The sequence below is a fragment of the Myxocyprinus asiaticus genome, chromosome 32, assembly GCF_019703515.2.
Source record: "Myxocyprinus asiaticus isolate MX2 ecotype Aquarium Trade chromosome 32, UBuf_Myxa_2, whole genome shotgun sequence".
Lineage (NCBI taxonomy): Eukaryota > Metazoa > Chordata > Actinopteri > Cypriniformes > Catostomidae > Myxocyprinus > Myxocyprinus asiaticus.
Genome location: NC_059375.1, coordinates 39,491,518 through 39,503,230, shown reverse-complemented (window position 1 = coordinate 39,503,230; position 11,713 = coordinate 39,491,518). Strand labels below are relative to the sequence as shown.

The 11,713-nt window shown below is 36.4% G+C and overlaps 2 protein-coding genes across 3 annotated transcripts in view; one reads left to right on the top strand and one right to left on the bottom strand.

The window, feature by feature from the left end:
* Positions 1–250: 250 nt before the first annotated feature.
* LOC127423648 (uncharacterized protein C10orf143-like) lies at positions 251–6,088 on the bottom strand. 2 transcript variants are annotated; one of them, XM_051668151.1, is made up of 4 exons: positions 5,768–6,088; positions 5,256–5,393; positions 2,933–2,998; positions 251–1,432 (listed from the first exon to the last, which is right to left on the bottom strand). In XM_051668151.1, the coding sequence occupies exons 1-4, from the start codon at positions 5,837–5,839 to the stop codon at positions 1,403–1,405; spliced, it is 306 nt and encodes a 101-aa protein (XP_051524111.1). In that variant the 5' UTR covers positions 5,840–6,088; the 3' UTR covers positions 251–1,402. The 2 variants fall into 2 exon arrangements, with proteins under 2 accessions (XP_051524111.1, XP_051524112.1); XM_051668152.1 differs by having other exon boundaries at positions 2,933–2,995.
* Positions 6,089–6,621: 533 nt separating this feature from the next.
* The window catches only part of LOC127423645 (glutaredoxin 3-like), a 34,247-nt gene continuing 29,155 nt past the window's right edge, over positions 6,622–11,713 (top strand). The window contains exons 1-2 of the mRNA XM_051668148.1: positions 6,622–6,693; positions 8,614–8,722. Coding sequence (XP_051524108.1) covers positions 6,629–6,693; positions 8,614–8,722 — 174 coding nt within the window. The 5' untranslated portion in view covers positions 6,622–6,628. The remainder of the gene's footprint in view (positions 6,694–8,613; positions 8,723–11,713) is intronic.

The following is an 11,713-nucleotide window of genomic DNA, read 5'->3' as shown; positions in this document are numbered from 1 at the left end:
TTAGGAGTTAATAAAATGTTAACTATTCTGTAGTTGAACACTATTGATGGTTCAAAGTCCCCCTGTGAAAAAGGGAATAAGACACTGCCATCTTGTGTGCACTTTTAGGAAGAGCAGACATTGTCCCATATATTGATTGCCACTCAAACTCAGAAAATACAAAACACAAAAGCTTTACTCAAATTAGACTTTATGCAATATATTTATGTATATATGTATATATATATATATATATATATATATATATATATATATATATATATATATATGAGACATTTAGATTTTTAGTCCCACTTTATATCAGGTGTCTTTAACTACTATGTACTAATATTGAAATATATGCAATACAGTGTACTTGTGTAACTACATGTTGCTCTGTAAAATTCACACAAGGTTCACATTTGCTGCTGCTGAGCCACGAGTAGGCTTAGGGTTTAGATTAGGATTAGGGTTTAGGGTAAGAGTTGGGGTAGGGTTAGGTTTAGGATTAAGTGTAAAATTAACAGTGTAACTACAGATGCAATTAAATGCAGATAGTTCAAATGTAAACACAATACAACAACACGATTTTACATAATAAGTACATTGTATCAAATGCTTAAGTACATAGTAGTTAAAGACACCTAATATAAAGTGGATCCACAGTTTTTGGTTTATATATATATATATATATATATATATATATATATATATATATATATATATATATATATATATAGTCTTGATAAAAACACACACACACATTGATTAAGATAAAACAAAACAGTGACACCTATCAATTTTACCTATCTAAAAAAGGTCTCATTTTAAATGAGGTAGAAATTAGCACATTTTTGTTATCGTACAGACATTTTACAACCAAACCTAATTAAAAACTTCATTAACCATGGTGACTTCACAAGGACACAGTTAAAAATATAAAAATATACACTTGAATTATCATGCATCTATGCTCAAAACTATTCAATTATTTACATTTATAGAAAAATAGTCTATCAAATTACTTACCCAGGGTCATTTAGTTGCATTGACTTTGTTTACAGTAGATATACATGAGTAATTCTATTTTGAAAATCAAGACCAAGCAAATGTATAATGTATGCAGTCCTAATCAGCACGGTATAAATTTGTCTACACATTTCACTGCAGTGTGATCCAAACCATCATTCATTGCTTTTCTCATGACTGGAGTGCTCTTGGTATTGTAAACTACATATTGCTACAAAACAATACAATACTAAAAGTAAGGTGAGGTGTAAATCTATGAAAGGCACAAAGTGTGCGGAGAAACCCACACAGCACGCATCAAGTGCAGACTGCTCCTCCGCTTTCATTGCATCGCCTTTTCCCTTCCCGTTTATTCCGTCGATTCATTTTCTCCAGGAGTCATTGGCCCGGCTGATCAATACCTCATGATATGGTTTATATGGCCCTGCCAGAGGAGAGAGAAACATTGATGTGACACAGGTCAGTTTCACTCAACACCCAATGCATTGTATGTATAATGTTCGTTAACCCTACATAAATTGATATTCATATATGCTGACTGGTCCTGTGTCGTAGGCACAGCAGAGTGGTTAGATCAGCTGGTAGGTACTGTGGCCTGCGGGAAAACCGTTCAAAATGTGCATTTCTTTATCGTCATGAATAAATATTGATTTGCAGGAAGTACAACATTTCCAAAGGCAATCAGATTGCTTATATTAATAATGGTATGTATGAAAATGCTGTAGGTAGAACTCTTGTGTACATGTTGCACGGATACGTTTTTGATGAATCTGTCATATTATAAAAAGTGACATTATCTACAAATTTTTGGCTTTGTCTGACCATAAATAACTTAAAGGAATAGTTCACCCAAAAATAAAAATTCTGTTAGCAGTTACTCACCTTCCTGCCATCCCAGATGTCTATGATTTTCTTTCTTCAGCAGAACACAATCGTAGATTTTAAGAAGAATATTTCAGCTCTGTATGTCCTCACAATGTAAGTAAATGGTGACCAAAACTTTGAAGCCTCAAAAAACACATAAAGGCAGCATAAAAGTTATCTATAAGGCTCCAGTGGTATAATCCATGTCTTCTGAAGCGATCCAATCAGTTTTGAGTTATAACAGACCAAAATATGGACTACATTTTCACTATAAATCTTGACATCTGCAATGATTTCAAGCTCGATTATACTTTCTAGCGCCATCTAGAGCTCTGCGCATGCATCAGTTACTAGGAAGTGTAATCAAGTTTAAAATCATGAACGCCAAGGAGAATGTAGATGAAAAGATTTATGTGAAAATGTAGTTTATTTTTTTTTTTTTTGTGCACTTTTTATGTGCTTTAAAGTTTTGGTCACCACTTACTGATGCATTAACCTACGGAGCTGAGATATTCTTCCTAAAATCTTCATTTTTATTTTATTTATTTTTTTCTGCAGAAGAAAGTATTACACATCTGGGATGGCATGAGGGTGAGTAAATGATTTGAATTTTTATTTTTGGGTGAACTATTCCTTTAAAATAGGGAAATATTTAAGTCAACATGACAAGACATTCATAACTAATTTCACTTCCATAATGTGACATATTTCTGAAACAGGATATTCAAGACAAAAAATGTAGGGCGGGCCTTGATCTTATGCATCAGCAACTGATTGGAACATAAAAAGTGGGCATTCCAGACCAGAGTTTCAGTCAACATCCAGCCATCAAAGGTACAGTTCACCAAAAAATTCAAATTTTGTCATGATAAACTCACCTTCCCCTTTCGTTTTATGGAAAGCAGAAGCTCAGACATTCTGCCTATCATCTCATGTTTGTGTTTCACGGAGGAAACACCACATGAGTGTGAGTAAATTATAACATTTTCATTTTTGGGTAAACTATACTTTAGACAGTGTGAACAGCTTGCAGAGGAACATGAAATATTATATTACTCACAGGTTCACCTGCCATACACCTGGGGCAACATTGTCCAGCACCACGTCCTGGGGCTGCCAACACCTGCTGAAAAGTCCAAACACATATTATTTAAAGTTTTGCAAATAGATTTTTAAGTGAACATGTTGGAAGACTAAAACAGTTGCTATAGAGGATCTTTTCCTCTTGTATGACACTTTTCTTTTACCAAGTATTCCAACAGCACTCAGAATGTATTAGTTGTCAATGATTACTAACTTTCTATGGGCTAAAACAATACAGCACATTGGTCATAACAGATACTGTGCAACAAAATAGAACACCTAATAGCCCACGACCTTTAACCCCTGCATTCCACATACTCCATTAACACAAGAACATCAGATAAGAGCAATATAAATGTTCATCATGACACTGTAACCAAGAGAAGGAATAGAAAAAGAGAGCGAGAGTGTCCTAGTCAAAAAATCCCTACAGGTATGTGTAATTATTCATAAATTGACCAACCAATCCTATAAGATCCTAATGGATAAATTCTTACAGATGTTTTTATTTTATTCTTAGAGTCCTACTGGATGTTGTGTAATCTTTAACCCTACTTGCATAGTATTTGAATAATGGGCTACAGGAAAGGGGTTTTAAGGGGATTTCTCCCAAAAATGAAAATTCTCTCATCACTTACCCACCCTCATGCCATCTAAGATGTGCATGACTTTCTCTCTTCTGCTGAACAGAAACGGAGATTTTTAGAAGAATATCTCAACTCTGTAGGTCCAAACAATGCAAGTGAATGGTGGCCAGAACTCTGAAGATCCAAAAAGCACATAAAGGCAGCATAAAAGTAATTCATACGACTCCAGTGGTTATTCATATATTCAGAAGCGATGTGATACATGTGGGTGAGAAACAAACCAATTTAAGTACTTTTTTACTGTAGATCTCCACCTTTGATCAGCCCCAACCAGTAGGTGGCGATATGCATGAAAAATGCGAATCGCCAAAGAAAAAAAAAGAAGAACGTGGAAGTGAAATTGTGCATTAATGGTAAAAAATGACTTAAATATTGATCTGTTATTCACCAACACCTATCATATCGCTTCTAAAGACATGGATTTAACCACTGGAGTCGTATGGATTACTTTTATGCTGCTTTATGTGCTTTTTGGACCTTCAAAGCTCTGGCCACCATTCACTTGCATTAGCCTCATTTCCACTATCGGGCCAAACGAGGCTGTGCTAGTGCGTTCCAGGGCCAGCTGTATTCCCACTGTCACTTCCGGAGCTTCATCGTGCCTCCTCAGAGCTTTCTCTGGTCCAAACAAGGCCAACCGGGGATTGAAGCGAGTTCAATGTCAAAGGCGGAGTTTCCCTGGTTGTGTATCCAGCGCACAACATTACAGGTTCGAAAAACAGGATGGACAAAGTGGTGCCCAAAGAAATTACTTTATGGTTTGGTGAACTTTCAAAGACGGTGTGCTGGGACATCGTCCAGCTTTTAGTGGAGTGACCACTCAGACGGTGAGTTGTTAATGTTAACTTATCTTGCTGTTTACATTCTATATAAACTTGATATTCTAGATAAATAGATAACATGATACCTCAGCTTGAGCTTCCCTCTTGTTTGTATAATGGATGGTGTGTGACGTTGGCACCGCATCGACATATTAAGGGCATTTGGGCAACGTTTCAGAGTTATTGGCCCGATGTGGGAACGCAGATCGATTTTGGTTTTGCAGCTCGAGGTCTGAGGCTATTGGCCCCGGCTGGCCGGTTGATAGCCCTGGCTTGCACTGGCCCGATAGTGGAAAAGCGGCTATTGTAAGGACCTACAGAGCTGAGATATTCTTCTAAAAATCTTTGTTTGTGTTCTGCAGAAGAAAGTCCTACACATCTGAGATGGCATGAGGGTGAGTTAATGATACAATATTTTTTCATTTTTGAGTGAACTATCCCTTTAAAATCCTAAACATTTTATCGTATAGGAATCCTATTGGAGCTATGTGTCACAAAAGATATTGCCGCTGTTTTGTGTTCTGTTAAAATCCTATATAAAAAATTTCCCAAATTGTGATAGAAATACCCCAAGGATTTCAAATCCTTTTATTGTCACTCAACCATATACACAAGTGCAACAGTGGGTGAAAGTCTTGGGTGAAGTTCCAAGCAACAAAGCAGTCATGACAATTACAATAAACATCTAACTTACATATAACACAATTTACACATCTTGTTCACCCCACACAATATACAATATTCACCTAATAATATACAATATACAGTATACAATATACAACATTGGGGGGATTTTTGACTGTTGAAAATGAACACACATCCTAGATCGTACCGTGCCAGGGATGTGGCCATTGGCACCGTGTCCATTTTGAGGAGTGTGATTTGGGGGATTCCACGTGTCCATTGGAGTGTTCATCGCTGCTCCATATTCAACCTGCTCACAGCCTCCCAGTCCATTGCACACTCTTTTCTAAGAAATTCAGAAAGATTAACCTGCATCAAACTATTTGTAGCTTCATTATGTAATGTGATAATGCCAATGAGAGCAAATGGGGCTGCCGTGCCATGATGCTCTGCATAAGCACAGGGAAAATAGCTCACTGTTTCCATAAATCAAAACAGCTGACTATTTCCAGAGATGATCATACAGCTGGGTGTTTAATATTTGAACTAATAATAACTCTTTGTAAAAGGGCAACGGTTCATGCAATGCCACAAAGTCAAACTGAGTTAATATTAGTGAATGTAATGAAACATGCACTATAATGCATATCTTACCTGTATAAAGCTTAGTTTATTAGTATTATTATATTAGTTGTAGTAAATAAGTTTAAGCCCATTTACCGACTCAGTGTGCCACTGTTCCAATTCTCCACTACGCCTTCTCTTGTTCTGCATGGGACTTTTGCAATCCATGGGTTTCTTCAAACGATATAAAGTCTTGCTTTATCTACACAGTTTACCTTTAATTGAAACCACTTGAGGAATTAATGCAACCCACCAAAATTACGTTATGGGTCAGTATGCAATGTCAAAAACACATTGTATTAACCAGCCAGGGGGTCTTTTATCCATAGATAATTTATTAAAAATCGTATAATAGAGTCAAAACAAAGCCAGCACTGGTCGTCCCTTCTGACCCCATGCGATTCTTTCATTCCTGGATTTTTAATTCCGCATTACGTTTCATGTACTGTTCAAGATACCCGACAGACAGTTAATCTAGCCAATCAACAAACAGTACAGCCTAATAAAGGCGGGGCTATAGTGAATAGAGCCTTTTTATTGGACAATAAAGTATAGGCGCGAAATAGCTGCCCAATAAGCTAACTTTTTTTAAATGTTTTTTTATTTTATTTATTTTTTTATGATTTATGAACATGATATTGAGGTGATCGTTGTTAAACTGTAATAATTAATGCTATTTAATTTGTTTCCACGTAAACAGCACTTGCATTTACAACGTAATAATATGTATATACCATCCGAAAGATGACTCATAAACACTTCTCATAACGCTGAATGAAGAAAAGAGAGTATGTTATATTTAACCCACCATTTTTTATTATATCCAACCCATTAGCTGTGAAAGAACTGTGTGAGGGTTATGTTCGATGATAGTGGTTTCGTATATCGTTTTGTAATGTCTTGCGCCAGTAAGAGTCTCGTAATGGGTTCTGTGATCGGTTAGTAATGTCTGGCAGCATGGCGAACTTCACGGATGCGACATCACTGCAGCAGTTTGAGGAATTACTAAAAAATAACAGCAAGTAAGTGAAATATTCATTGATTATCAAGTCGGTCATGACATGTAAATGAACTCGAACAGCTCTGGAAATGAATTAACACATATGCATAAGGTTTAAACGTTTACAGAAGGCTAGATGAAAGGACTTAGAATTGATGGCCTGTAATGATAAACACACATATACAGTACATGTGATATGCAATTTTATAAATGCTTTTATATGGTCTAGAATAGATCATAGTATCGTTCTAATTACTTCAATATTGCATTAGATTCAATGTAAGCTTTCCTTTACATTGTTGTCTCTTTGGTTTTTGGAACATTTGAGAAATCCATGCTGTTTTAGCGCTGCTGGTTGCATTCAAAGTATGTTATTATTATTATTATTATTATTATTATTATTATTATTATTATTATTAATGATAATAATTATAATAGTTTGTTCTTATAATCATCATTCTTCAGGATGAGTCAGTTTTATAGAAGTGACCTGAGTGTGTTTATAAAAATGTTTTCGCTTATTCTGTATTAGTCATCTTAAAGTCACATGACCTGAGAGTGGTTCATTATAATACTGCTGATATTAAAGGGATGGTTCACCCCAAAATGAAAATTCTCTCCTTGTTTACTCACCCTCCTGCATGCCATCCCAGGTGTGTATGACTTTCTTCTGCTGAACACAAACAAAACATTAGAAAAATATTTCAGTGAATCGTGGCCAGAACTTTGAAGGTCCAAAAAGCATATAAAGGCAGCATAAAAGTAATCCATACGACTCCAGTGGTTAAATCCATATATTCAGAAGCAATATAGTAGGTGTGGGTGAGAAACAGGTCAATGTTTAAGTCCTTTTTTACTATACATCTCCACTTTCACATTCTATTTTTATTTTATTTTTGTATTTGTTGTATTTTCTTTTTTTATTTCTTTTGGCTATTCACATTATTTGTGCATACTGCCAACTACTGGGTAGAGAGGATAATTTATAGTTAAAAACGTTTGTGTTCAGCAACATCTGGGATGGCATGAGGGTGAGTAAATTATAAGAGAGAATTAATATTTTTGGGTGAACTATAAATTAAAGGCACAATTCTTTACATAAGTTAGGTTAAAAGTGTCTTGAAAAAGAGTGCAGTGGTTCACGGATCACCCCTTGTTGTTCGAACTCCGCCCATCATCAACCTCAAGGCTACAATGCCATTCACTTGTAATCATGCCCAGTTTGCCTCCAGACTTTTAGTTTGTTTCATCAGGAAATACTGGCTGATCCTGTTCATCTTGTATGAATGCAGAGGAATAGAGAAGTAATTGATCAAGTAATTTAGCATAACTCTTTTAGGTGGTGTAGCTTAGAGTTTAAGATCTGGGCTGGTAACTGTACGAATTTACATTTAGTCATTTAGCATTCACTTTTTAGTCATTTTAGTATTCGACTTAGAAATAAAAATAAAATAAAATAATAATTCGACTTACACATAAGCAATTTGTCATACAAAAGTCAACAATATCTGCAGTATTGCACTGCCAAGTTCCTAGAGTACCCAGGTTGCAGGTTCAAATCCCACATTGGGTTAACTATGAACTTCTTGTGCAAAGCATTTAACATCCTGTTTTTCCTGTAATAATTGCACTTTGAATAAAGCACCATTGGTTAAGTCACTTTGGATAAAACTCTCAGGTGAATTACAAATTAGACGTTATTAATTTAAATTTTTTTTGGATTAGTCATTGGCTTCTTTCTGTGTTAAGATTTTGTTTTCTGACAAACTACTAATAGTACATTGTCAAAGGCTGATCTAATGTTCTCTGCATTACAGTTTGTTAATGCAACTTAGACTAGCATGGATTTGCTTAAATGTGTATTTCCGTTAAACTATCTTCCCTACTTGTAGATCTAAGAGTTGACCTTGAAAGCTCATCTTCACCCGTATTCTCTTGTTAGGTCCCTCACAGTTGTCCATTTTCATGCACCATGGGCTCCACAGTGCTCCCAGATGAACGATGTGATGGCCGAGTTAGCCAAGGAGCACAAACACACCATGTTTTTAAAAGTAGGTGGACCATTGACCCTCACGGCATTGTAAACCTTTAATGTGATATGCACATGTACATAAAAAAAGAAAACAAAAAAAAACATGTTTTTATTCTCTCTCTTTTCTTTTCTTTCCTTTTAAAATTGTAAGTTATTTGAGATTTTTCTGGAATTTAAATTAGCATAAGTTGTATAACCCAGTTTCACTTAATCAGCCAATCAGACTGATTGTTAAAACTCACGAGAAAAGACTAACTCAATTTCATAATGCTACATTAGTTTAAAAAAAAAAAAAATAGAAGTGCAGAGCTGTGTCCCAAATCACATACTTCTGCACTTTTCTATGGCATTTTGTAGTGTAAGTAATAGGGCTGGGCGATATGTAAAAAATATTTTAACGATAATGGCCTTAAAAAATATCGCAATATTCAATTACATCATCAACCCCCCTGCCGAGGGTTGGTGAATTTTTTTTGCTTTATTGATTTTGCTTTACAAATGTAATTCATTTATTGAAATGAATTGAAAAAAACATGAAAAACATAAACAACATTTCTGAATTCAAATTACACTTTAAACTAAAGGAGAAAAGCAATAAAGTAACGAAGTGATCAAAAATTCTTACAGTTGAAGTCAGAAGTTTACTTACACTTTGGTTGAAGTCATAAAAACTAATTTTTTTAACCACTCCACAGATTTCATATTAGCAAACTATAGTTTTGGCAAGTGGTTTAGGACATCTACTTTGTGCATGACCCGAGTAATTTTTCCAACAATTGTTTACAGCAAATTGTTTCACTTTTAATTGACTATATCACAATTCCAGTGGGTCAGAAGTTTACATACACTAAGTTAACTGTGCCTTTAAGCAGCTTGGAAAATTCCAGAAAATGATGTCAAGCCATTAGGCAATTAGCCAATTGGCTTCTGATAGGCTAATTGGAGTCAGTTGGAGGTGTACCTGTGGATGTATTTTAAGGCCTACCTTCAAACTCAATGCCTCTTTACTTGACATCATGGGAAAATCAAAAGAAATCAGCCAAGACCTCAGAAAAAAAATTGTGGACTTCCACAAGTCTGGTTCATCCTTGGGAGCAATTTCCAAAGGAAATTTTCAGCAAAGGACCTAGTGAAGATGCTGGAGGAAACATATAGACAAGTATCTATATCCACAGTAAAACAAGTCCTATATCGACATTACCTGAAAGGCTGCTCAGCAAGGAAGAAGCCACTGCTCCAAAACTGCCATAAAAAGCCACACTACAGTTTGCAGGTGCACATGGGGACAAACATCTTTACTTTTTCTTACTTATCTTCTGGTCTGATAAAACAAAATTTAAACTAATTTGGCCATAATGACCGTTGTTATGTTTGGAGGAAAAAGGGTGAGGCTTGCAAGCTGAAGAATACCATCCCAACCGTAAAGCATGAGGGTGGCAGCATCATGTTGTGGGGGTGGTTTGCTGCAGGAGGGACTGATGTACTTCACAAAATAGATGGCATCACGAGGAAGGAAAATTATGCGGATATATTGAAGCAACATCTCAAAACATCAGCCAGGAAGTTAAAGCTCAGTCGTAAATGGGTCTTCCAAATGGACAGTGACCCCAAGCATACCTCCAAAGTTGTGGCAAAGTGGCTTAAGGACAACAAAGTCAAGGTATTGGAGTGGCCATCACAAAGCCCTGACCTTAATCCAGTAGAAGATTTGTGGGCCAGCCTGTTGTGGGTAGATGAGCAAAATTACCCACGCATGAAATACATTTGGACGAGGAGCTTGCGAACTGGATTCAGCCTTGTCTATTTTGCGGTTGGCGGCTGCTAGTTTCACACCCTGGCCACTGTTTAATATATTTGGCGACATCCCAGATCCATGGTTTTGCCATTTCCCGATATTGTCTATCATCGTCTGTTCGCAATCAGGATCTTTGTAAGACATCGTCGATATCCGATTACATTGTCCTATCACCCAACCCTAGTAAGTAATGTGAGTAGTGTGTTCACACTTCAAATGCAATGAAAAAAGTGTACTATGAGTACCCGGATGATGTACTACTTCAACCGAAATAACAGAGTGTGGAATGTTGGACACTTCATGTACTCAGCGGTCACGATTTGCACTTTGTAGCAGAAGGGGCAGAGTTATGTGGCCGCATGCTGGTTTTACAAAACAATTGAAATAAAAGATGAATATGGCAACTATAGAAACTTCTGTGAAGATAGCACCTTACAAATATGAGTTGAATGCCGTATCATCACCCCATGCTTTGTGAATATATATAAATTTGAGATATGTGTTGGACTAAGATTGGCTAACATGCTAAGGCTAGATGCAATACATATGGTCTGTTCCAAAATTTAGTGAGCTGCCTCGCTGTCTCCTGGCTACATAGGTTGCTGTGTCTTATCGCAGCATTCTAACTGAAATGGAGCTTCATAAGAGACCAATTTGAAACACTCTTCATAGGCGGCAACTCCACGCATCATTCAAATAGCGCTTTTCATGCACAGCGCACGGGAGACTCGACTCGCAACTGATTTGAATACAGGTGACGCAAGATGAACGACGCAATACTCTGAGCATAAATTCGAATAGCACACACCTTTTGGGTCAAATATTCAGTTTTCTTTCATTTTAAAAATGTTTTTATCTATACTTTTTAGTGTTGAATGGGATTATAAGTATACTGGTACTGGTATATTTATAATTAAAATTGTTCTTGCTTTGTCCGCCATCTTGAATTTATTTTTCCACCAAGCTCATCACGGTGCATTCTGGGATTGCCTAACTGGGCAAGGATAAATACGATGATACCTTAGAATTTGGCCAAAACAACATATCTTAGGAGGCAGCATAATTTAGATACCTGTTGGAACATACTTTGTGTCGGGAGCGCTAAACTAAGTTTTGGAACAGACCCTTTGTGTGCATTTGAAACGTCACTTCTGTCTGCTGAAAAACTGCAACACGGGGACACTATACTGTGAAAAATGCACCGTCCTTTGGATG